This window comes from Mandrillus leucophaeus, unplaced genomic scaffold (genome assembly GCF_000951045.1).
Source record: "Mandrillus leucophaeus isolate KB7577 unplaced genomic scaffold, Mleu.le_1.0 Scaffold249, whole genome shotgun sequence".
NCBI lineage: Eukaryota > Metazoa > Chordata > Mammalia > Primates > Cercopithecidae > Mandrillus > Mandrillus leucophaeus.
Window position 1 is genome coordinate 1274794 of NW_012102576.1, and position 27746 is coordinate 1302539.

The window sequence follows — 27746 nt, forward strand, 5'->3', positions numbered from 1 at the left end:
TAAGAATACTGTATCCTGCAAAGCTAACCTTCAAATATGAAGAAGAGACAGTGTTTCCCAGACAAACAAAATACTGAGAGAATTCACCACCACCAGACAAGTCTATTAAGAAATGTTAAAGGGAGTTCTTCAGCCCAAAGGTAAAAAAACACATGAATAGAAAACAGTTGATAAAATTAAATGTATGGACAAACCCAGAATACTCTAATACTGTAATTGTGGTACACAACCTTCTCACATCTCTAGTATGAAGACCAGAAGACAAATCTATCAAAAACAATGACAGCTACAGAAACCAATTAAGAGGTAGGCAAAAAAATATGTAAATTGGGACAACTAAATTAAAAATGTGTGAGGGTGGAGTAAAAGTGTTTTTGTCCTTTGTTGCTGTTCTTTTCTTTGTAATGTAAGTTATTATCTCTTTTTTTTTTTTTAAGATGGAGTCTCGCTCTGTTGCCCAGGCTGGAGTGCAGGGGCGCGATCTCGGCTCACTGCAAGCTCCGCCCCCCGGGTTTACATCATTCTCCTGCCTCAGCCTCCCGAGTAGCTGGGACTACAGGCGCCCACCAAATTTTTTATATTTTTGGTAGAGACGGGGTTTCACTGTGTTAGCCAGGATGGTCTCCATCTCCTGCCCTCGTGATCCGCCTGCCTCAGCCTCCCAAAGTGCTGGGATTACAGCATATGTATATTATACATACATATATATCTGAATTTATGAACATCATTTTAATAGCAGTAATTTAGATGTGTATATATATGTATATATATGATTTATATATATGATTGTATATATTATACATACATATAAATTTATATAATTTATATGTGTGTATGTGTGTGTGTGTGTACATATATGACTGTATAGTCATGTCAGGATGACGGTCATCCTTTTTGGGATTGTACATGCCTCAGTTCAGAATGTCAGTCCAAGCTGTTTCTGATGAGGTTTCTTATCTTTCATATATAACCTTATTAATATCGTGAATTATTGATTAATTTTCTTTAAACCTCAAGTATCAAAAAGACAGGAAGTTCTTTCTCCCTTTTCCATGCCATGAATCAAGTAAATATATCAGTATGTCATTCCGTTTTTCTCCCCGTGAATTGGCATAATGTAAAAAGATAGAGATATCATGATTTCAAAATCTTGATCAAAGCTTTGTGCCATGTAATTGTATTTTCTTACCCCCATTTGATCCTATATCTCTTCATCCATTAACTAGTATCACTTCTATTTTTTTTTAATTAAAGAGCATATGTGTGTTGTGTTTTTAGAAAGTATAGTTACAACAGGAAGTAAATAAAAGGTAACTTTTGCTATTATTTTTTTCTTGTGTTATAGTTGTACTATTTTAAAATATTTTAATAATTTTGTGTGTGTTAAGAGTGTAAAGTTTATTTACATTTGCAGCAAGTAGAAGTATTTTTTGAGTCAGTTTCATATCCGTTATTTGAAGGAGGTAGTCAGACCATTTTGATATTCTTTCTTTCATAATGACTATTGAAAAGAAAACCCTAAGCTACTTAAATCAACGGCCTTTTCAATTTAAAAAAATCTAGCTTATTGAAGTAATGTTTCTGAGAATTGCAAAGGGATTTAAAACAGAGGAAATAACTCTGAGCTAACAGGTAAGTAGAAGGGCAATGCACATCCTGACAATATGAGAAATGACGATTTGCAGATGCGGGGAAAATAGGAGGCCTTTCAATTGCAAAGTTGGCAAGGTATTAGAGTATAAGGACTTGGTGGTGTATACAGAGATGGTAGATCTTATGTACAGATGACCCCAGCTTCAATAAAGATGATTGTACTTTAAATGTGGCAAAACAAAACAAAACAAAACAAAACAAACCAGTGTGGTTTTTGTTATGAGTGCAGCACAAAATAGTAGAACTAGACACGAAGAGATAATTTATATTGGAACGTGGTCTTCTCAGACGTAATCAGTGGAGACTGATGAATGGAGACCATTATAACACTTCGATGTCTTATAAAACCTGGGAAACTTCATATAACCTTGGAAGAAATCTCTCACTCTCAATACCACCAAATGACAGAAAGTAAGTGACCCGTCCTCTCCATTCAGTGGGATAGAGACTTGAAGTAACATTTAATTTTATTTAAATAACTAATGAATTCAATGTTTATTGCACTTCTGAATATGTAGGTACAAATTTAAATCTACTATGTGTTCATTCTCTACTTAATCTATTTCCTGAGCCCTGAAATCTAGCTTTTTACACTCACTGTAAGTTGTTTTCACTTTTTATTTCCCAGAATCTTTTCATTGTTACTGAATTCTCAATACTTACTTAGGAGGCTGTAATTATTTACATGAGTTATCAAAAAAAAAAAAAAATAGTGGCATTGGTAGAATGTGGTTAGCATAGTTGCCTTTCAAAAAGTTAAAAAATTGTGATCTCCCACGATGAAGCTGATATTGAAACTGAATTTCAAAGTTGCTGAGTCTTCTTAACATTTGATGAGGCTATGCATCAAAGAACACTTCCCCAGACAGTTCGAGAACAATGGATTTAATTAACAGTGTAACTAAAATTTATAATCAAATTTATAATCTAAATTTATAATCTATTCAAATTTGTAATCTAAACAGCTAAGGACTGCAATTGTCTTCCCCATAGAAAAGTTTCACTGACTCAACCATTTCGTCTTTGATTCTGCTCTCTAAGGAAAGATAAGAAAGATGCAGAGTGACCAGTGCATTTAAAATCAAACAGAATATTATTTTTCTTAGCTGATAGCTGTAGAAAAAAACCAAAAAATATTGATAAGTGGAGAAAACAAAATATTTATTAAAATGTATATAAAAACTAACTGAATTATATCACACTGCCCTAAATTACTGCTATTAAAACGATGTTCATAATTTCAGATATATGTGTATATATAATATATATAATCTTATACTGAATATATTATTCAGTAACTTTTAAAATATATTCATATGTAATATGATACATATTATTGTATTATATAATGTATTTATATACAAATGTATAAATTTATACAACTGAAAATAACACTGGTTTTACTAGTGGCTGGAAGGCATTCTTAAAACTTTTGATTAAGATGATATTGTATGCTACTATCAAATATTGATCTCATTCCTCCTAAACTTCTTTTATCTAACTTTAGGTAGAATTATAAAACTGGTTAAAATAAGGGAGGAAGGATAAAGTATGCATTCTATTGTACCACAGCAATAATTTTTTTGACGGTAGCATGCACTGGTAGGTTGACATTTAGTTAAATGAGAAATGCTTAAAGCTCATCACAGTCCCTAAATCCCTAAATCATAGATTGTTGTATTGAATGCATTTAGTTTCAGCCTCTTCTCTTTCACATATTTTGACATAAATAAACCCTGTTGAAATCCCAGCGATGTAGTTTGGATCTTACATATTCTGAACTTGCTATTTAATAAATCCAGTGCTACCACGTTGTTTCATAGTGTATTTTTTAGAATATTTTCTCTCTTATCCTTCTTAGGGTTGGTAAAGATGTCTCCATGGATATCGGAATACTAGCAATTCCTTAGTAAGAGTAGGAAAGGGATATATTCTTTCCGTTAAGTACTCCTAAAGCCCAGAGTATCTTTACACTATCCAATAAAGCAATCTTTAAAAATATTAGAAATATTAGCTAAATTTTTCATATTATGTATGCATTCTGAGAACTGTATGAGTATCTGGATCATAGCTAACATCTTCTTAAATATGTGTTTTATAAAATACTTAGTAAAAGTGAAACTAAATCTTCAGCAGTTTTAAGTCATGGTTAAACCTTCTCCATTGTAATTCAAATAATGTGAAGTAAGTCTGAATTTATTAGGACAAAACAGTCACATACAAATCTCAATCTTGTTGTTATAACAAGGAATTTTCTAGCTTCACAAAAGAAACCACAAAATATATTTCTTTTCTCAAAGGCTTTCACGTTTTGCATCACAATTTCAATAAATAACGGTCAATCTAAACAAACAGAAATGTTCTTACCTTGCTTCTTTTAATCAGTTTTTTGATTTTCTGCTAGCAGCTTTCTGTCATGTCTTCCAGAACCTCTCTTCAAAGTTATAACTTTATTTAACTTTAATATGAAAATGTTGCTCTTGTCTTTACAACACAGCTCCAAACTAGAAGTATACCACTTTTGAAGAGTAACTCAAAGTCTAAATAGCATTTTGCAAACTGGAAGTGACCAAGGGACTGTCTATTAGTCATACTGTTTTATTACAATTTTCTTCTCAAAAAAAAAAAAAAAAAAAAAAAAAAAAGAAGCTTGCCAAGGAGGAAGGAAGTTGTGAAATAAAAATTTAAAGCTGAAGAATAAACACATATTTTCTTACGTTCTCAGCGGGGATTCTCATCTGAACTACAGAACACAAAATTGCTCAAGTGGCTGATTCATCCAGGAGTAGTACAGAACTGGTATCCTTCCAGAGCTGTAGGAGAGGCTGATACTAATTAATTAAACAGCATTCTTTAGGACATTACTGCTTTATTATCCTGTGTTAAGAAAGATCACCTTAAAAGCGATAGAATCAAAGAAAAAGCAATAGTTTAAACTTTGGCTACTGAAAGAAAAACAAAAACTATTTTCTCTCTCCCAAAGACAAATGTGTGCACAGTCACACTTATGGGTGTGAGCACACACACACAAACACATCCAGAGGGAAAACAGAAAACGAAAGTAACTAAGGGCCCAGAATGTTATCATCAGCATACAAGATGACGCCATTGCCATTATGCTTTTGCTAAGTTACCAAGCCACAGTTTTATTTTCAAATCTGCTCTAATCAGTTTCCCAGTGATTTTGAATTACCCCTCAACAAATATATTAGGGTGGAAACTGAGGAGAAGAAGCCAGTGTCCCACAAGTGGCTTCGGGATTAACACTGCATTTGTTCTGAGAGAGAAACTTTAAGAGGAAAAGCAAATGAGAATAGAGAAGAAACCGTAGTACAAAGGAATTAAAAGAAAGAAAATATGAAGAGAATAAGAAATACAGGTTTAATCATTTCTGGGCAGAAGGAAAGGACAGATAACAAAATTGCTCTTCTCATTTTTGGACAGAAAAAAAGACAGAAAATTCATGAGGAAATGAATATATTCTACCTTTGTTGTTAACAAAAGATTGTATCCAAAGAACTATTAGAAATGGTTAGAAAAATATAGAGATTACTCAATTATGGTTGTGTGAAATTTAGTTTTGTTCCAAAAAGGAAAACAGTAAAGATATAACAGTTAAGATAGAAAACATTTTCAACACAGCAAAACGTTCCCTGCCATTGCTTTGTGGTTCATCCTCACCCCTGAAACCAGGTAGCAGTCAACTTACTATCAATAAACATGAGCTTTGCTGGTTTTAGAAATTCCTGTAAACAGAATGACACAGTCGGTAATTCTTGTAAGTCTGATGTCTTTCACTGAGCATGTTTTTGAGTTTTATCCATGTTGCATAGATCAGCAGTTCATTTCTTTTTATTACTGAATAGTATTTCATTGTATCAACATAAAATATTTTTTATCCATTTTATAATAAAATGTATCCATTACTACCTTGAGCTTTTTCCACTTCTTGGATATCATAAGTAAGGTCAAAATAAACATTTATGCAAAAGTTTTTCTATTGACACATGTTTTTTAATCTTTTGAAGAAATACCTGGAGGTGAAACTGCTAGGTTAGATAGAAAATGTATGTTTTATTTTATAAATGTATATTTTTCCAAAAAGTTGTGCCATTCCCAACATTAATATTGGATGGTTCTATTTGCTGCACATCAATAACCACATTAGATATGCCCAATGTTTTTCTATTTAACCATTCTAGTAGGTGTGTAGTAGAATCTACATGTGATTTTAATTTGTACATCTCTGATGATACATTGAGTATTTATTCATGTGCGTATTGGTAACTCATATACCTTTTTTCAATGACCTATTTAAATATTTTTCCCATTTTTATGGATTTATTTGTTTCCTTATGATGACTTTTAAGATATTATATATATATGTAAACATATGTGTAGAGAGAGAAACATACACATAAAAATGTGTATATAAATAAGTAAAATGGGTTGCAAAATAATATAGAAAAATCCCATTTTCTACATTATTTAAGTATTTTAAGTATTTTCTAAGTATTTTAATACTTTCATCATTTATGAAAGTATTTAAGTATTTAAAATACTTTCCATCTTTTATATAGTGATTTTTCACAATTTTTTTTCTCAAAAATTTTAAAAATCTAGAAGCTTCTAAATGTTGGACTCTCTAATCCTAACAAAGTTACATATTCTCCCTTGTTGAGGTCATACCTTTTTCCTTACTTAAAGAAAATATTGAGTCCTTCACACCCTCCTTATAACCCTCCCTTACTTTCCTTTCTAAGAAGTTATTGGTTATAAGGCTAATAACTAAGATTATGTGCTAAGCTTATAAGGGAGAGAAAAAGGCTATACTCAGAATGAATTTGGACTTAACCAATATATAATAACAACAGCTTGGCGTGTACACAGTGGGATTGGATTCTGAGGGTGCTAGATCATGACAGAAACATAAAACTAGATAAGGGAGATTTTATCAGCATTGGGGCATTCAGTTGCAATATAGAATTTAATAACTTGGAAAAATGCTGTGAACAGTGCTGACACACTGCTGAAATAACTCCCAGAAGACTGGAGAAAGCAATGGCTCATACTAAGTAGAGTAACATTCCAGAATTCCCATGGCAGATAGCTGAAGAAAAGATAAAAATGCTTAGAGGAGTGAGCATGCTATAGAGGGTAAACTAGAAATAAGGACAGGAAATCCACCAATTGACTATGTTCTATGGGATGGTATAATGGGCACCTTATTTCCCAAAGCAATAAGGAAAGCACTGGTGGAAGAACTTAAGTCCTACATAAACATCGCTGAGAAGCTTGGCATAGCTCTTCTCCGCATGCCAAAGATCACAGTAGGAGATGTTCCCACAGGACTGAATTCAGAGAGAGTATTGGCACAGGGTTTAACGTAGGAAATGCCAAGCGTCAGAGCACCACTCTGAAACAAGTTGGGGCCAATTATGGTAATGAGGGTTGGATTGCAATAACAGCCGGGATTACTGACATATACAGCTATAGCAGTGTCAGATAGAGCTCAATGTTCGCAGAAGTAATACAGAGAGCCAAAAAGGGTGCTTCCACTTCTGTGCTGTCCTTTAACAACTGGTGGAACAGAGAAAAACTCACATACAACAAGCTCTGGTTTGTAACACCAGCTGATTTCGTGATGTAATTATTCTCAACATTGCTGATTTCAAGGTACCCAGGTGACATCACTGAACACACAGAGTTGGAAATAAATATGCAGTAATACAGCATTACATATTATTTTCACTATATAAGTGTAACAGATGTTAATAATTTCATGCATGGACAATAGCAAAATGTTCTAAAAACCATCACGAATTGATGAGTTCTAAGTATTTATTTTATTAGATTGGCATTAAGGCCACAACTACTCCAAATGTCATGACCCGGGTTAGGTTCCAGCCCCTGCTGAGGTCTGAGGGAAGTGAGTGGATGGACGATAGCTGAAAGAATACTTGGGGGCCCTAGACAGGTGAAATGCAGTTTTATTTACCATCAGCGACGCTCTCACACTGTCTGCCTTTATCTCTGCGATCTGCTCTGGCTCTGTGACTCCTGCCACCGCGGCACTTGCAGCAGCACGCCCTGGCCTGCAAGGCCAGCTCTGTCAGGATCAGCAGCTTAACTCTTCCCTTCTGGGCACAAGCTCGTTCCTGGTTCCCCTCTGCCTGCCTTCAAGGTGACTGGCTCTCCCTTACAAGGGTCAGTTGTGCTACTCTCTTTCTGGGTACCAGTGTGAGCCATGCCATGCCATGCTGAGCCAAGGCAAGCCCACAAGCACCTGTACAGCATCAGCAGGGCAGTCATACCCTTTCCAAACAATAGTGGATTTGAGCCAAGTATGATCTTATACAAATAGGTTATATAGCAAGTGGAGTTATATGCCTGCGCTCCAAACTCGCTAAGTCACTATGGCCTGGATGTCTGCCTCAGCCTACTTGACCAAAGCACATTAATGCACCTTACAGTTGGTGCAAAAGTTACTTTTGCACCAATGAATACCTTTGCTTTAATATTATTTTATTAATTTAATATTATTAAGTTGAAGTTTAGATAACAATTTTTACAATTAACAATTGGTTTGAGAACCTTTGAAAATTTAACAGTCAGTTGTATACCACTGATTTTGCTGGACATGTACGATAGGAAAGAAATCAAGGGTGGATTACTAGTAGGCTAAGGGCAACCATGTACTCAAAAGGTATAAACTATTACCCCAATCTAGTTTGGCCCAAGCCAGTCTTCTGACAGAGGACCCAATAATGGGAGAATTCATCCTTAAAAGGAAGCCTTCTTCAACACCAAGACTAGAGTAAATGGTAAATATTTCTCCAGTCCATACCCAGTGCGACTTATATTAGTATTCTCAAGCTGCCATAATGAAACGACATAGGCTGGGTGGCTTAAACAACAGAAATTTATTTTTCATCATTCTGGAGGCTCAAAACCTAAGATCAAGGTGCTAGCCAGCTCAATGTTCAATAAGGTCTCTCTTCCTGGAGTTGGCTACTGCCTTCTCACTGTGTCCTCACATGACATTTTCTCTGTGTACGTGCAGAGACGGTATCTTTCCCTCTTTTTATATGCATACCAGTCTTACGAGATTAGGGCCTTACCCTTATGAACTTATTTAACCTTAGGTTCCTCCTAAAGACACTCTCTTAAAATATAGTCCCACTGGGGGTTAGGTCTTCAGCATATGTGTTTGGATGGGAGCACAAATCAGTTCACAACAGGATTCATGCCCTTTTATTTGAATAACTGGGAAAAAATCCAGGACATACATTTCTAGGGTTGCAGAATGCAGGTGTAAATTGACATTGATTCCCAGGAAAGGATCATGACCCTCCTGTCAGAGTAGAAGCTTATGGAGTCCCAGTAATAGAGTACTTGTTTATGTCTGGTTCACAGCAGGCCCAAGGACTCACCCAGTAGACATTCTTTGGTCTTTGAATACATAATTGGACATCACATACTTAAGAATTGGTACAAAGTTCACACTGATTCCTTGGCCAGCTTGGTATGTACTGTAGTGAGATCAAGGCTCCTGAAACTGCTCTCCTCCCCTCCACTGGACACGATAGTAAACCCAAAATAATTTTGCATGATAGAGTGAATGACAAAGGTTATTGCCACCCATAAATACCTCAAAGATGCAAGGATGCTGGTGTCCATTTATCTCTATTTTATTCACCAGTGCAGCTCTGACAAAAACTATATGGATTCTGGATGATGACAATTGATTATTGCAAGCTCAACCAAACAATAATTCCAAGTGTAGCTGCTGATTTAAATGTGGTATACTTGTTAAAGCAAAGTACCCCACCCTCAGGTACAGAAAATATGGCCACTAATTTGGCAAAAGAATTATTTTTTATCTCTTTTAACAAATGAGTACCAAAAATGTTCGGTATTTATTTAGGGCTGACATGAGTAAACACTTACATTCTTACCCCAGGTCTGTTAACTCTCCCACTCTTTATCATAATATAGCGAAAAGACCTGGACTGCTCGGACAGCCTACAAAATTTAACTCTTGTTCACTATGCTAATGACATTGTACAAAATGAACTAGATGAGAGAGAAGGAGCAAGCTCATTGGAAACTGTGGTAAGATGCATACACTTCAGTGAGTTGTGAATACAACAAAGATTGAATGGCCACTGCATCACATCAGAGAGAAAAAAAATTGTTTTTTAAGACGGAGTCTCGCTCTGTCGCCCAGGCAGGAGTGCAGTGGCGCGATCTCGGCTCACTTCAAGCTCCACCCCCCGGGTTCACGCCATCCTCCTGCCTTAGCCTCCTCAGTAGCTGGGATTACAGGCGCCCGTCAAAATTTTTATATTTTTGGTAGAAATGGGGTTTCACAGTGTTAGCCAGGATGGTCTGGATCTCCTGCCCTCGTGATCCGCCTGCCTCGGCCTCCCAAAGTGCATCAGTGAAACTTTTATGTTTACATGGGTTTGGTGCACGCCGGGGCATCTCTTTAGAGGACACAATGTCTGGTAGGCCTCATTGGATACTGAAGGGCCAGTGTTCATACCTGGAAATAGAGTTCTGACATATATATTAGGGGACACAAAAGGCTGCAAGGCTCCCATCATGGCCCAGAGGGTAAACATGGACTCCTCAGCAAATTTGGCTGCAGCGGAAGCATCTCTACCACTGAAGCCGTGTAACCTGTGGCACACTGTAATACCAAAGGTATCAATGGTGAGAAAAAAAATGTGTGGAATTTATGGCCAAGTCCTGACAGGTGAAACATAATTTCTACTGATCCTTTGAGTCCTAGAGCAATACCAGGTCAATTATAGCTAAGCATTTACAGAGCTTTTGTGAAGTAGCTCCTGGAATGCTCCTGGACCTTGCAGAAATAGATTACTCGGATGTGAGTCATCAGGCCTCCATATGTTCTGAACTGCCATTAATAAAATGAAACCCAGCCTGGCGTGGTGGCTCATGCCTGTAATCCCAGCACTCTGGGAAGCCAAGGCGCACGGATCACTTGAGGTCAGGAGTTCAAGGCCAGCCTGGCCAACATGGTGAAACCCCATCTCTACTAAAAATACAAAGAATAGCCGGGCGCGGTAGCGGGTACATGTAGTCCCAGCTACTCAGGAGGCTGAGGCAGAGAATCACTTGAACCTGGGAGGCAGAGGTTGCAGTGAGCCAGGATCCCACCATGGCACTCCAGCCTGGGTGACAGAGCAAGACTCCATCTCAAGAAAAAAAAAAAAAAAAAAGAAAGAAAGAAAGAAAAGAAAAAAGAAAAAGAAAAGAAAAGAAAAAGAAACCTGCAAGACTCACCAAATATAAAGAGCAAGACTCCATCTCAAGAAAAAAAAAAGAAAAAGAAAAGAAAAAGAAACCGGTAAGACTCACCAAATATAAGTTCAGGCACTCCCAGCAGCAATTCATTATAAGATGAGATTGGTATATCCAGAATTAGCACAGGCAGATTCTCAGTGAAAAGGCAAGCTGAAGACCCCTATGCCAACCAGAGAGCTTCAGAAATGATACTAATGATACTATCCAGCTGTTTCACTGGCACCTCTCCTCGGCTCATGTCTATGGCTGTTTAAGATATTTCGTAGTACCTGCTGGTAAATGAGGAATAAAGTTTAGTTGGTTCTTAGAAAGGTCTGTTTTGGATGTAGATGAAAGCTCTAACTGGACGATAGTTACACTACAGCACCACTAAGTGAGCTTCATCAGACAATACAAGTAACCCACATTTAAAACATATACGAATTCCTGGGCAGTGGGTAACATGTGTCTCTGTCTCTGCCACTGCAATGAAAGCTCCATGAAGCCATGAACTCAGAGTTTTTATCTGTTTTACTCGATGATGTATTCTCAGTGGTTAGAACTGTGGCCATAGCATAACATATATTCAAACAGTCTTATAGAATGAATCAATACATGAATGAACATATATGGAGGAATAGTCATAAATATGTTAGTAACAGAAAATAAACAAAGGCACAAATAGTTAACCCATGACAAGGCATGTATAGTCAGTGTATCCAAAGTTGTCTAAACACAATGAAAATCCAAGAAATCTAAAGTGAAACAATGCAACAGCCTATCAGATTAACAATGTGTCTATAATGACTTGAACTCAGGAGTTTAAGGTTACAGTGAGTTATGATCACACCTCTATATCTGGCCTGGGTAACAGAACAGACCCTGTCTCAAAAAAAAAAAAAAAAAAAAAAAAAGGAAATGCCCACTTAAGATTAAAATGATAATCTGGTATGAGTGTGAGAAATTCTAAATTTCAGAAGTGTAAAGTTATAACGTTTCTGGAGAGAACAAAGACTTCCTTTTATTAACTAATTCATACATAAGGATATGAATTTTGTAAAAGACGCACATTTTCTATGTCTATTTTGGATTTGTGGAGCATCACATTTATTGAGTATCTCAACCCTTAAAGATCCTTTTTTTTTGAAAAAAAAAAAAAAAAAAAGATACTCTTTTTTTGTTCATGGGCCAAGGGGAGAGGGCCAAAGGAGACTAAATGCCATGAAGGAATAACGTCAGCCTACACAGAGGTTGAGCCAAGATGATGTCCTTTAAAATGGGAAGTAATGAATTTACTAGGGAAATATGCAGAGGGTTAAACTGACAGAACTTAATTACTAATTATATAGAAAACACTGAATAAATCTATAGTTTGGGAAAAGCATTCAGATACAAATTTTATACATCTTCAAGTTTTGATACTCTAAAATATTTCAGCATTCAATCCCACCAAATCTGTTAGACCCATACTGAGAGAATTAGCCCAGACATAGAAGGCAAAGGAAAGAGAAGTTTCTGAAGCTACTTGATGGCTCTTGGGTAGAACTGAGGGGTCTGGAGCCCTGGATGGGGGTGGGGGAACAGTTTTAAGGTTGCCACCTTTTATACAGTGAGGAGGCTGGGCAGTCGTTGACCACCTTCTCTCTCCTTTCTACAGCCTCCTCTAGACTTTGATTTCCTCTCTTCAAGGTCAGTTTTGTGAACTGATTTTTTGGGAGGATGGGGGGATGGAGAATGCTTTTGTGAAGGAACCTGGTGACAACCTGCTGTGGCAACTGTTCTCTGTTGACTACAGATGTATTGGGAGATGCTACAGCGGAATCAGGCTTTCTGATAACAATGGCAATAATTTGATTCTAGAGGTCAAGGGCTGCAGTTGCCACAATAAGCCAAAGGGAATGATTAGTAATCAGAGTTTTCATCCACAGAAATCTGTGACAATGATTAGCTGATTTTGAAGTTTTGGGAAATGAAAAAAGAGAAGAAAAGAAAAGCAAAAAGAAAGGATATTTCACTAAGGAGCTGCTTGATATGCTAAGGAAAATTCCATGTATGTTGGCCAGAAGCTTAACCCATATTTTCCGGGGGGAGATTCATTGTGTCTCACCCAATCCCCAGACTTCAATGTAGTTAGTAGGCAAAGCTCTTCCCAGACCAGGAACCACTCAACTGGGGAGGAGGTAGGCTGGGTCTCTTGGTGAAGGACATTGTAACGTGGCCACAGGTGTAATTATGAGATTTATTCCCCAACACCTAAACCGGAGGAAACTTCAGCCATTTTCTTGAATGGCTATATACTAGGAAAAAGCTGAGAACCTGTGATGGTTACTGGCTTGTATTTACAAACAGAAATAACAAGTATTTCTTTGTTGCCTTGCCCAGGTGTGTGTCAGCTCTCCTGATCTCTGTTATAAGATGGCCCAGAGGGAACTAAATCATCTTGATAAAGCTCCCAACATGTTATACCTCAGAACTGGTTGCACACAATAGATTCATTTACATTGATGCTATCATGCTAACTGTTCCTGGTGAAAAGTAAGCAGTAAACATACATACTACATATTTTTATAAGATATATGTTCACCACCGTGAACTTGATCCAACTTGACCACTTTGACCCAATGAACCCTAGATTTAGAAATGCACAGAAGCATTTTATCACAAACATAATTGGGGCATTTTGGAGGCAAGGCCTGAACAATTCCAAAAGAAGCACAGTAAACTGCATGAGCAGATGACTCAGACTCCAATGGCACATGTTCGAATTCCTTTGCCATCTCCACCTCAACCACACCTATGCCCCAGGTTGGGGATGGAAAAGAGGGTTCTGTACGATCTTACACTGAAGTAGTTGAAAAAAATAGGTTCATCAGTGGATACGTAAAATACAGCAGCTGGAATAGATGCCACACTACAGTCCCATTCGGGAGAAGACTGTGAAAGACAGAAATGAAGGTAAGTGTTCCCACTGAACAGAAGTTTGGACGATATGTCTGGTTGTGCACCTGACAGGAGGGATAAGCACTCAGAGAAATACATCTAAATTGTCTCATCAGAAACTAATAGGTGAGACGGCTTGTCAGAAACTCAAAAAGAACCAAATAGAAAAACTAACGAGAAGCTAAGAGGTACATATAGAAATCATGCAGAATGGACATGGAGTGTGTAAATATGCATTCCCACGTAAATACTCACAAGTGACGTCCAGTGTTGAGGAGGAGCCTCAATAATCAGGTGAACACAACACGTGCCATGGGAAACAGCCTCTTTCCCTGGATACTCTGGTGTTTAATGAATGGATTGCTATTGAGTGGCCATGTAGCAGAAACAGAACCATTAGCGTGTGTGTGTGTGTGTGTGTGTGTGTGTGTGTGTTAAGTAAAATATATATAAAATAAGGAATGTGATTATGGAGGCTGGTAAGTCAAAATTCTGCAAGTGGGCATGGACAGACTGGGTACCTAGGAAGGCTCAATTCAAGTGCAAAGTCCACTGTCTGTGGAATCAGGAGGAGCCAGTGTCGCAGATAAAGTCTGAAGGCCATTGCTGGAGAATTCTTTCTCACTCAGGGAAGATAAGTCTTTTGGTTCTATTCAAGGCTCCAACTGACTCAATAAGGCCCCATCACATTACAGAGGAGGCAAATCTGTCTTACTCAAAGGTCGCTGATTTAAATATGAATCCAAAAACACCCTCACAAAAATAAGCAGAGTGATGTTTGATCAAGTATCTGGACTCTCTGTGACTCAGCCAAGTTGACAGAAAATAAACGGCCACACCTACTGAAGGAAAATCTGTCAGGCATTTTCTGAAAAACAAACAAACAAACAAAAAAGTTTAAAAAGTGAAATTCTTTCCAAGTGATTCCTATTGTCACTGACTTGAGACTTGCTGATCTTCTATTTTCCTATTTTGTCCCATCTAACCATTGTTATTTGGACCCTGCTAGTCAAAAATTAGTCAGACCCTAAAGCCCACAGACTAAATGTATGGCTCTGGGCAGAAGCTTTTAGCCTTCTTAAATCTCAATACTTTGATTTATAATAAGAAAAATCTACCTAATGATGCTTTTACGTGACTGTTAAATTAAATTTACTACTTTTTAATCTATGTCCCAAATAGCAAAATGGCTATTTTAACTTTTTTAATTTGAATTTTCAGTTACCTAGACATTTATTTTGTTTATTTAGAGATTTTTTGTTTTATTTTATTTTTTCTCTTACTTTATTATAGAAGACATGAAGAAAAGAAGTAGGTCTGTCTTGTTCTCTATTATGTTTCTAATACACCGTACACAACTGGCAGGAACAAAGTCCATTTGTTGAAAACAGTAGAACACATGAGCTACTTTTACCTTGAAATTCACAGAATTGTAGCCAGATATTAACAAGCTTATATCCATTTTCATTTACCAACACATCCTGTGTGGTTTTAGACATCTGTGTCTGAATAAATTTTGACTATTTTTGGCCTTCCCTTTAGTTTTCTTTTGGTACTTTGTGCCTAAGAGACATATCCAAGGTTGAGATTAGTTTCCATTTTCTTTGTACTATTTTCTGGATAATAACACATGAAACATTTGAAGAGATGGAGAATGAAGATGGGTATATGATGTTGAATTTCAAGAATCGTAAATCGAAGCAGAAATCTAAAGGTAGGAATATTACTCCCCATCACCGCATTTAGTTTAAAATTTCATTATTCTTCTAGCAAGAGAATTATCTTAGAATATTTTTAACATCTTAAAATTGATAATAATAAGGAATATAAAAATGGTCATAAATTGTCTGTTAGATTATTTAGATTCATGAAAGCATCAACAATAAAAAGGCTGCATTTTCAGAGTCATGAGGTAAGAGAAATGCTAATATGACGACATGTAATCCTGTGTGTTGTAGCATAAGAACATAAGTTTCGAAGAAAAGGCTGAAAAATCGTGTTTTTACAGAAACTTCCTCCTACAAAACTTAAAGTTTATGGAAACACTAATGTTGGTATGATATCTATGAAAACATGTTTAGTGAAGTTGCCTATTATAGTTGGAAGGTAAGATCTAGTGGTGGTTGTGGGAGTACCAGTGGTCCTGTAGTGTTTTACAGCTTAAAAAGCATATATATATATATGCTTATATATGCTTATACATATATAATATTTTTAATCTTCATAACATCTCTATAGGATTGGTAGAACAATCCACCAGGAATGGGAGAAGAGAGGAAAAAACAAAAAAACGGGAATCCTTGCTCCTTAAGGCTGCTCTGTGGTTGGCTTTATTTGTTTATTCAGGAATTTTGAAAAGAATCATGTTGAAATAGCCAAGACCTAAGTTAAGATGACATAGGCCAGAAATTGAGAATTACCAGTCACAGTGGCAGTTCTGCCATATATATTGAACGTTCTCGTGTACTATCTCATTTTATATCTAGTGAATGCAAACTTTCCCTTCACCCCCCCAAAAAGTGACACTTTTCTCATTATCTGAAGACTCAGGATCTTTTTTGTGTTTCAATATCATGAAGCAAATGTTTACTATTTCCATAGTAACTTACTTCCATGCAGCAAAAACTAGTACCCTTGGTGTTAAATTGACTGAGGCAGGCCAGGCATGGTGGCTCATGCCTGTAATCCCAGAATTTTGGGAGGCAGAGGTGGGTGGGTCACCTGAGGTCAGGAATTCGAGACCAGCCTGGCCAACACCATGAAAACCAGTCTCTACTAAAAATACAAAAAAAAATTAGCTGGGTATGTCGGCATGTGCCTGTAATCCCAACTACTTGGGAGGCTTAGGCAGGAGAATCACTCGAACCCGGGAGGCGGAGGTTGCAGTCAGCTGAGATCATGCCACTGCACTCCAGCCTGAGTGACAGAGCAAGACTCCATTAAAAAAAAAAAAAAAAAAAAAAAAAAGTTAATCAGACCCTAAAGCCCACAGACTCAATGTATGGCTCTGGGCAGAAACTTTTAGCCTTCTTAAATCTCAATACTTTGATTTATAATAAGAAAAATCTACCTAATGATGCTTTTACGTGACTGTTAAATTAAATTGACTACTTTTTAATCTATAAACTACTTTTTAATATACAAATGTGTACAGAGACTTAAAATCTGAGTATTGATACATAAAATATAAGATAATATCCATTTAAATTATGAGAGAAAGAAGGATAGGGCTGGGAAAATAAATTGGGCCAGAAAAATTCCGGTAGGCATGTTTGTGCTTTGCCGCACATTTGCTTCCAAGCTTCCTTGTTATTATTGACCTGAGGGTAGTTATTCAATTCACCTTGTGCATAAGATAAAGTTACACCTATTGCTTAAGATAGATATAAATAATCTTGGTCCTAAATCAGAAAAAGTATTTTCCTGAGTTCTCATGAAGCACATAAAATAATACATTTAGTGTTCTTGCAACAGTAGCACTAGCAGATTTTGCAGGGTAATTTCTTCATATAGCCCCATGTAAGCCAATGGCATCTAGCCAAGCATTGCTAAGCTAGGTCAGCATACTGCACTTCAGGTACTCAGCTCTCTGTTCACCTGGTTTGATATAGTATGTAAATCATGGCTTACAGGAAAATATTAATTTTTGATCTATTGTTAGGTTTTTTATAAATCTTATTTGGCAAGAAATTTAAAGTCTCCCTCCCTGGCATGTATGGAAAGAGCACTTGTTCTTTATTACCAATTAACTACAGATCCACATACCTGAGATTGGTATTTTCTCATAAAATTGCAGAAATGTATTTTGACGATTTTCAATTAAGTAGAAGTCTTTCCATGTTTACTTGAACAGCAGAAATATCTACAGGGAAGAAAAAGAAAGAAAATTATTTTGGACTTACTCAGTAATACGGACAATTGAGTAGTAAATTTCAAAAGATATACTACATATAGTAAATTATCTAAGTATATACTGCAGATCTAATCAGATGCAGTAAATCCATAAAACTTACTGAAGTAAGGCATCCACACGGAAATTAGATTTGAGAAACAGCACTTTTATTGTGACGTAGAAGGCAAATTATTTGTGAAATGTACAACCAAGGTGATGAAATTAAATGCTTATTTATAGATAAAATAATAAAAACTAGGGAATAATTATCAGAGTATCTCAAATTACTTTGCTTTCTCTTTGGCCACTAGCCTGGTAAGTTGGCTAGAATGATTCTAGATTGAGATATTAATTATATGATGTCTGCATATAAAAGGAACCAGTTATAATTTTGTGAAAAAAGTGTATAAATCCAATTTATTCAAAAGTGCTAATATGTGGAAAAAAGTAGATAAAATTGAAAGAGGATTATAACATACATGTCCCTGTTTAAACTCTCTAGAGATTATTTGTTTATTCCTCTGTAAGGAAACTGTTCTTGCCAACTCTAACGTGATGAAATACTATAGCATAGATGCCATATAAGCATCATGAATTGGAGATCTAATACTACCTAGGGTGAAACTGATTCCTGTCTAAAGAGTCAAACCCAGAAAATATAATATATTACAGGTATAAGGCGAAATAAAATGTGGCTATTTCCAGTACAGTGACTGGTACATAATAGAATTTTAATAAATATTTCTTTCCCTCTTTTATTTCTTAACAGTGACTCACTAAATTGAGTAAAACACGCAATTGTGCCTGACATAGATATATACATTTTATATATTATTCTTTCTATATAATTTACATGTATAGAAAAATATACATGTTTACATGGTATATATTTATATTTTATATAATAATATGTATAACAAATATTTATATCATATATAATTTATATAAATAGTATATATCATATTTATTTGTATGTATAATATATATGGAATTTAAGACATCATTTTTAGGTCCTCAAAAACACCACCAAATAATTAGCAAATCCATGTCAGTACAATCCAAAACATTTAACAATAGTAGTATCTCCTTGGTTTGGGATTATAGAATTTTTATTTTAAATTTTCATTTAATCATAAATTCTAATGACATCTCTAAAATGAACATGAATTGTCTCTGTAATAAAAATGAAACAAAAATATTTATAAAGTGAATAATCACAAGAATTCTAAAATTCATGAAGTAAAATTCAACATTTCAGATTTCTCCCTATATCCACAATATTATTGTCTTCTGCTCATATTTGGATGCATTGGGATCCTTATTTTCATTATGACAGTGATTGGCCTGAAGTTCTGGCGTGAGTAGTAAATTTTTATTTATTTGAACATTTTCGGAAGATAAATGTTGATACTTCATTCCTCTGAATGCCAAGATAAGCTATACATTGTAGCCCAAAACTGGTATATGTCATATTATAAAATTATGTTAAATTTAAAAAATTAAATGCTCAAATGCAAACTTGGTGTTTATTCTGTATCTTTTCTTATAAAGAACCCCCAATAGAGGTTGACTTTATTATCTTATAATAAAAAAGGAATGTATTTTTACTAAAGAGTATGTGCTCATTGGTATCACTTTGTGAGATCATTATTTAAGTATATATATATTTTTAAGACTCCTCTGAAAACCATTTTAGACCTCCAGACTTTTTTCTTCCTGAAGTGGTATATGTGTATACTGTAGCTACTCTATTTGAACCAAAGAAATTCATAGTTTCTTTGATTTTTCTGTCTTGCTTTTAAGGCTGTGAGCTAAAATGAGTAGTGTTTTACATATAACATGACAGGAAATAGACTTTGGGGGCTTTTGAGATGAGATTTCTAAAAATAGGTGAGTCCTAAAGCAACTTCTGTAGCGTAGAAGATCCTTCACTTCTTAATAAAGAATCTATTTTTGTATTGGGCAATTGGGCGATTTTGTGTTTTTCCCAATACAATAAGGGAAAATGTCAGACTTTTCTCAGACCAAATAGATATTCTACTTAATGTATTTTTTTCTCTAAATATCAATCATATACCTCAAATGTGTTCAGTGCTATACTGAAATCAATTACTAATCACCCGAAAAAGTCCACTTATCTAACATTCAATGTTAAACGACTATTTTTAGTTATTATGAATCTATCTAAGTACGTATCGCCTTCTGTTAACCAGTAATTCTAAGAAGTTGAATCCACTGTAGTAATTACTACGGCTTTAAAAATGTTCCTAAAATTCGGGAGTAGATAATTTCTTGTTAGATACTGAGTATGATTTTTACAGGCCAGTCTGCTCTCTTGTAAATCAGTTTTCTCTTCAATAAAATATAAATGGTAAAATGACATAAATGATGCAATAATTATTCTTTTAAAGAAAAATGCTATTGAGAAGAAATCAATAAAATTTGATATGTTGATGAATTACTAGTAGGAAAAATATTTTTTTCTAGCCATATTTTTATTCTAATAAATTAATAACAATTACAATATGTGTGTTTCTATAAAATTTGTCCTTGGATTTTGACCAGTTTAAAATATTCTTCATGGCTTCCAGTCAAAATGGAGTATTGACCATAAATATTTATATCTCCTCTCTTCCAAGAATCTATCCGTAGAACAAGAAAAGATAACAAAATAGAGCAAATTAATCAAAGCACATAGAATGGAAAGGGGAGAAAATTTAAAAACAAATGAAAAGTGGATAGTATAATGCTATTGGATAAATCATTAAGGAGAAACTTAGTTCAAAGAAAGTGTAAAAGACAGCTTCTATGTAGATGAAAGCTGTTCATCACGGCTAAGCTAAGGCAGGGCTCCACTTCAGAGAGGAGAGTCAGAGGGTAAATGGAGGTCTATAACAAGGTAATTCTTTAGTACATACAATGCTTATTACCCATTAAATTAAAAATAAAATAACTTTTGAAAGCCAAAAAAATGAAGCAAAGTAACTAAGTGGAAGACTTTCTAAGCCAGGCTCTTTTCGATTGGTGTCTTGTCAATCTGTCGGTCTATTTACACAGTGGATTTTGCCCCTATAGCGTGCAAAAAAAAAAGAACTCTCTAAAACAGTGAGATATATAGATAGAGCTAGGTAGCGTTCCTGATTTATGGACTGGTGGTCTGTGCAATAAGGTGTATACCCCCTTGTTTTGGTTTTGGAGTGAGAGAGGGGAGTAATGTATAGGTCTACCACATAGCTTGCTGTTTCTTGTGCCCTGTCTTCTGAAAAGTCATGATAGCTAACCAAATATCCCAGAGCATAAAGAAAAATGTCAGAAAAAAATAAATAAATAAAAGAGGATATCTGAGACAAAAAAAAAAAAAAATCAAAAAATACCTGTTTATCCAGGAAGGTCAATAGCTCTTTTAACAAGCTTCCAGAAGAAGAAAATAGGTGAAAAAAAGTACATATAAAATGATGAAAAAAGTAATATAAACCATTTTTCAAGAGTAAAAGCAAAACCAAAAAGTATGAGTTTTCAGCTTACAAGAACCCACTAAGTTCAGAACAGAATACAAAAATAGATAATACATAGAAAGAGATGATAGATTAGATAGATAGATAATTTCAGAACACCATGAGTAAAAATATAATCCTAAAGGGTTTACATAAATAGTTTTCCCCCCAAAGCAAATTAGCATCAGATTTTTAAATGCACCTAAAAAGACTCTACTGGAGCAATGCCTTCAAAGGTACGAGCAATCTTGATTTTAACTTAAATTTAAAACAAGAGTAATCAAGTAAATATTTTTTTCCATTCATTCTTTTGGAATAACAACAGCAAAAAAGAATGTGGGAGGTGGGTGGCTATCTTAAGATAGAATCAAGCTAGCCCCAGAATATAATAAAAGACTTTTCAAATTAACAACTGTTCTGTTTTCCTAGCTAGCAATTAATTCTGTCTACATGAAAACACACTCTAAACGATGCAACTAGGAAGCTGAAGGAACATGATGATATGGTCAAAAGATTTTTTTTTTTTTTTGATCTGCAACAAAGGAAAGTAAGATCAAGACTAGGTGTTGGAGCTCATGCCTGTAATCCCAGCACTTTCAGAGGCGAGGCAGGCGGAGCGCTTGAGCCCAGGAGTTCCACAGACCAGTTTGGGCAACATAGCAAAACCCCGTCCCTAATAAAAAAATGTACAAAAATTAGCTGGGTGTGGAGGTGGGCGCCTGTACTCTCAGCTACTTGGGAAACTGAGGCAAGAGGGTGGCTTGAGCTCAGGAGCCAGATGTTGCAGTGAGCCGTGATGGCCCACTGCACTTCAACTCAGGTGACAAAGCCAGATTCTGTATATATATAAAATTTTAAAAAGTTAAGAAAAGTAATAAAAAGAAAAAAGAACATCAATTAAAAAGTCCAGTGAAAAAAATAAAATAATATACAAAAATGTAACATCATATATGAAGTCTAAGATTGTACATAATATTTAGAATTGTAGGCCGAACGCAGTGGCTAACGCCTGTAATCCCAGCACTTTGGGAGGCCAAGGCGGGCGGATCACGAGGTCAGGAGATTGAGACCATCCTGGCTAATATGGTGAAACCCTGTCTCTACTAAAAATACAAAAAATTAGCTGGACGTGGTGGCCTGTAGTCCCAGCTACTTGGGAGGCTGAGGCAGGAGAATGGCGTGAACCTGAGAGGCAGAGCTTGCAGTGAGTCGAGACTGCACGAGACACTGTCTCCAAATAAATAAATAAATAATAATAAAAAATAATAAAAATAAAAAAATAGAGTTGTGATTTGCACTTAAACGAGTAAAAGCAGATATGGTGAAACGTAGTTAAATCTGGGGAAGAAGAGGAGTGGATGCATAGGAGAAGAGAAACTCACAATTTTTATTAGTATGCCTTTATTTACTGCTGGTACTTTTTCTCATGTATCCAGATTGCTATTAATTTTTAAATGTTTCTCATATCTTTTCTTTGCACTGAGTACAGATAAAAAAATGGATTTCTCCCAGAATGTAAATATCAGCAGTCTATCAGGTAATACTCTTTTTGTTTGTTGTGTGCTACTCTTAGGGGTAAATTTAGTTTTGACTTCTCTCTTCCCACATTCACCCATGTTACACAGTAAGCCAACAGCGCTGGTGGAGAAAGGTATGAGATTGAAAAGGACATCCTCTTCCTCAGTGCCACTGCTGCATATCAAATGGTTGAAAGGAAGGACAGTTGTAGTGATTTCTAGGAGGAAAAAAATAGGGTTTTAGTGAGTCAACAACAGGATGATAGTGGATTTCCTGCCATACCTAACTTGCCAAGTATTTATTGAGCGTCCACTGATAGGTGTAACATGTAATGGCTGTAGGCTGTAGTGGGAAGAGTGTAGGTTTGGGGTAGACCTGTGTTTGAATCAAGAGATTTCAGCCAACTGTTCACATGAATTTAGGCAAATTAAACATAATTTTTTTAACTTTCAAATGAGGATATTATAATAACTATATCATAGAATATTTCATGTAGATTAATCAAACATAGGTCTATCCCATGCCCACACTAGGATTATATTAGATAGCAAGATGACAGCATGTATTAATGAGTTAAGAATATATATGATGTTTCATAAATCTAAATTTAGGTCCTAATAACCTTTTTCAAGTTACACTTGCTCAGTTACTTTTTTAATCTTAGCTGGACATATAGTTTAATTTCTAAAGATAATTTTTTAATAAAATTTTAGGGTCATAGTTGACAGACTAAAATATTAACAGTGAAAATATGACACGCTTTAACTTAGAAATATTTAATCCAACCAGTCAACATTCAACAATAAGCATTTATTACATACAAAGTACTAAATGATAAGACAGTCAAAGATGAATATGACCTTCCCACCTCACAAACCTTCCAATCAGGTGGAAGATACAGAGATGTTTACAAATGACCAGGACATAAACGATTTGTCCTTTGCTTTAGCAAAGGTATCAACTATGATACTTATGTGTTGAGTCTTACAGATAGCAGAAATTGATTGGTTCAAGGCTTCCTTTCTGAGGTGGACATACAATTGTACATTAAGGAAAAAGTTAGCAGGTAAAGAAGGAAGAGGAGGCTATTCAAGACTAAGGTAACAGTATGAATGAAAAGCACAGGAGAATAAGTACCCAATGCATCAGTAACAGTAAGTAATCTCACAGACATGAAGTGCAGGATGTAAAGACAATATTGAAATGTCAAAGGAATTAGAACCAGATAGTGGAGGAAATTAAATAATAAGCTTTTACTTTTTCAGTTTATAATTAACTGTCAAAAATGTTACAATTTGCTTCCTTTGATTATGGGGATTGGAATTCACAAGCTTTGTTCTCCCCTACTCCATCATCCAAAACCCTGCCTGACTCCTGGAAATATACAGGTCAGCAAATTATTCTCATTTTACATAACTGCTTTTTAATGACAAAAAAATGAGCTGGAAAAATCTATTTTCCAAGTAGTTACATTTGATAATATTTATATCTTATATCTTCCCTGTTGGCTCTAAAGTTTAATTAATTTTCCCCTATATTTTCCTTTAGGACACAATTATTTGTGCCCAAATGACTGGCTGTTGAACCAAGGGAAGTGTTACTGGTTTTCAACTTCTTTTAAAACGTGGAAAGAGAGTCAACATGATTGTACAGAGCTACAGGCAAATTTACTGGTGATTCAAAATTTGGATGAGCTGGTGAGAAATCAAAAACAGGATCTAACTGCACAAGGAAAAATGGCTAGGTGCAAGTTCACTGCCTAAGAAGCATGGGAGGTTTATTGTCCTTGCTTTTGAACATGTGTTAGCCATAATGCAGTTACTATTGTTCATGAAAAAATGCTAATATATATGAAAAAATATATTTTATTAATGCCGGCACAGAGACTCACACTATAGAAGGCATCAAAATTTGTTTAAGCAAATGAATGAATAAATACACCATTTCCCCTGCAGGAGTTCATACAGAACAGTTTAAAACCTGGACATTTTGGTTGGATTGGACTATATGTTACATTCCGAGGAAACCTATGGATGTGGATAGATGAACACTTTTTAGTTCCAGAATTGTGAGTAGTTATTTGTAAGAGAGGGGTGATAATGTTTATTTATAGAATTATTTTTATATCAAGCTTCCTCACTTTCTATTCTTTTTTTTCCTTCTTTCTCTGTTTTCCCTTATCTTTAATTTTTTTTCTCCTTTTTCCTTTCTAGCTCTCTCTTTCCTTTCTTTCCTTCCTCCCCCTCCCTTTTTTTGCTTTGCTTCCTCTCTTCTTTAACATTCACTAATTTTGAAAAATGGGATGGAAAGTATTCATTTTGTCACCTGGCATTTTAATTGTCCAAAATTCGTAATAATTTTTAAATTTCTAATCTGATTTAAATCTCATTTGAAAATAATTTTATGCAAATACTTTTCATGTGGTAAAAGCAAAGACAAATTTCACCTATAAATAAAAGCTGGAATATGTAGAAAGGTCTGGAGTTGAAATCAGAAAACATGATTTTAAAAATTTTGCCCTTCAGAAATTCAACTAAACTTGTTGATATCTGTTTCCCTCTGTCCCTCCCTCCCTCCCTCTCTTTCTCTCTCCCTTCCTTTTCTTCCTTCCTTCCTTCCTTCCTTCCTTCCTTCCTTCCTTCCTTCCTTTTTCCCCTTCTCCCTTTCTCCCTTTCTTTCTTTCTTTTCTTCAGCAGAGCCTTGCTCTGTGGCTCAGGCTGGAGTGCAGTGGCATGACCATGGCTCACTGCAGATTTGACCTTCCAGGCTCAAGCAGCTCTCCCACTTCAGCCTCAGACTAGCTAGGACTACAGGTGTGGTGCCATCACACCTGGCTGATTTTTTGTATGCTTTGTAGAGACAGAGTTTTGCCATGTTGCCCAGGCTTGTCTCCGACTCCTGAGCTCAAACTATCACCCACCTCAGCCTCCCAAAGTGCTGAGATTACAGGTGTGAGCCACCACTCCCAGCCTGATACCTGCTTCTTTATCTGTATAAAAAGATCGATGATACTTTCTTCACATTGTTCTTATATGAACAATATGAGGTATTGCATGTAAGAGTGCTTTAAAATTCTGAAGTTCACATTTATTTTCTTCTGTGCTTTCGGTTACTAGTCATACTACCAAAACACTTGAGATGTGGTTAAGTTTGGAGCAAAGACCATGGAGTGATAGTTCATTTCAGTTTAGATATTTATCTACACCTGGATACATCTATTCTACATTTATTATCATCCTTCATGAACATAAAACTAAAGGATGAAGTAGTGTCCATTTCCTGGACCTGCTTTTAATGCAATCTTTAAAAAAAAAAAAAAAGTAAGATTTCTTACTAATTTTTATTATAATTATTTTTTACTTTTTTGGAAACCAGCATTACTATAAAGGTAAAATATCCCTTTTAAAAGCTTTTATGTTATCATTTAAGGAAAATGACACACATGCAAGTGGTTATAACAGTGTTCAGTCTGTATTTTCTCAAATAATCATTAGTAACTAGAAAGAATCGTTTATGAAATAGCTCTCTTCAAAGGCATTCCATTTATACATTGTGCGTTGTCCTAACCTTATACTGTGGAAGTTATATGAGGAATTTAAGAGTCATTTAATAGTTTTTACTTTGACTTAAATAAAATCCTGGGCAACTGCCTCCCAACTCACATTGTTATAGCATACCTATCACTGTGTAATTTCTATTAAAAACTTTCATTTTGGCATCTATTTACCTTATAAAAAATTATTTATGCTGCTATGTGGAAAATTAATAGATGGGAAACAAAATTGAAATTATGGAGGTCAGTTTAAAGGCTATGGCTAGAGATAAGGGAGAGATAATGGTAGCTTGAGTCTAAATTGAGAAGCTGGGACAAGTGAATGGATAGAAGAGATAATCTAGAAATAGAACACTCAGGTCTTGCAGGTATATATAATGAGAGGTTTGAGAGGTAAGGAAGAAGCTGGGATGTCTTCTAGTCTAGCTTGAGCTTGCATGGTGTTGTTACTAAGATAGGAAAGAGGAGAAGAGGCTGCATTAGCAATGAAAATTCCATTCTAGAACCTCTGCAAAACTTTGGCTGCTGAAGACTTACCTATAAAAGTTTGGCTGGCTAAAACTTTAAGAGATACTACCATCATTTTAAGATAGATGCTCAAAAATCTGTCCTTTATCTCTTAGGTTTTCGGTGATTGGACCAACTGATGACAGGAGCTGTGCCGTTATCACAGGGAAGTGGGTGTATTCTGAAGATTGTAGTTCCACATTTAAGGGAATTTGCCAGAGAGATGCGATCTTGACGCGCAATAGAACCAGTGTTGTGTAAATGTACAACAAAATGTAGAAATACTTTGCACGTTAAAGCAGAGCCAGATTTTAAAGACTTGGGTTTTTTAGGTAAAGTTTCTAACAGCAAGTTTCTGCTAACAGACATCATCTAAATAGGAGAAAAGTATTTTATCCTAAATTGATCACAAAGACAACTTCTGAACAGAGCTTTCACTCCATACTTGGATTTCCGGTTTGTCTTTTCCATGGCATTGACAATAAAAGCTAAATAAAAAGTTAGTAATTCTTTTAATAGTTATTTAATGGTTTGATATTTTTTGCAATTAAAATAGCATAGAATAAAACAACTTTAAAGGAATGTTATTTAGCTATATGTACTATGTGGTAGATTGGAAGGAAAGAAGCAGTATATGTACAAATATAATATTTGAAGCATGGAATTTTGAATTTTTCATTTGTGTATCATAGCCTGAAGTGTTTGGTGGGGAGTGGGTAATGAGAAATTACCTAATGGATATAATGTACAATATTTAGGTGATGGATAAACTAAAAGCTCAGACTTCTCCACTCTGATTCATGTAACAAAATTATACTTGTACCGTTTAAATGTATACAAATAAAAAAAAATAAAGTCATGTGGTCAAATATTCAAA

General features: G+C 35.4%; 2 protein-coding genes across 2 annotated transcripts in view; one reads left to right on the forward strand and one right to left on the reverse strand.

Annotated features, from left to right (window-relative positions):
- The window catches only part of CLEC2B (C-type lectin domain family 2, member B), a 16944-nt gene extending 11504 nt beyond the window's left edge, over positions 1 to 5440 (reverse strand). Inside the window, exon 1 of the mRNA XM_011983323.1 lies at positions 4021 to 5440. The gene's annotated coding sequence lies outside the window, so the exon portion shown is untranslated. The remainder of the gene's footprint in view (positions 1 to 4020) is intronic.
- Positions 5441 to 15451: 10011 nt separating this feature from the next.
- Positions 15452 to 27130, forward strand: KLRF2 (killer cell lectin-like receptor subfamily F, member 2). Its single transcript, XM_011983325.1, has 6 exons — positions 15452 to 15619; positions 19056 to 19154; positions 22781 to 22828; positions 24358 to 24506; positions 24765 to 24877; positions 26986 to 27130. Exons 1-6 carry the CDS (start codon positions 15553 to 15555, stop codon positions 27128 to 27130), a joined length of 621 nt encoding a protein of 206 aa, XP_011838715.1. The 5' UTR covers positions 15452 to 15552.
- The last annotated feature ends 616 nt before the right edge of the window (positions 27131 to 27746 follow it).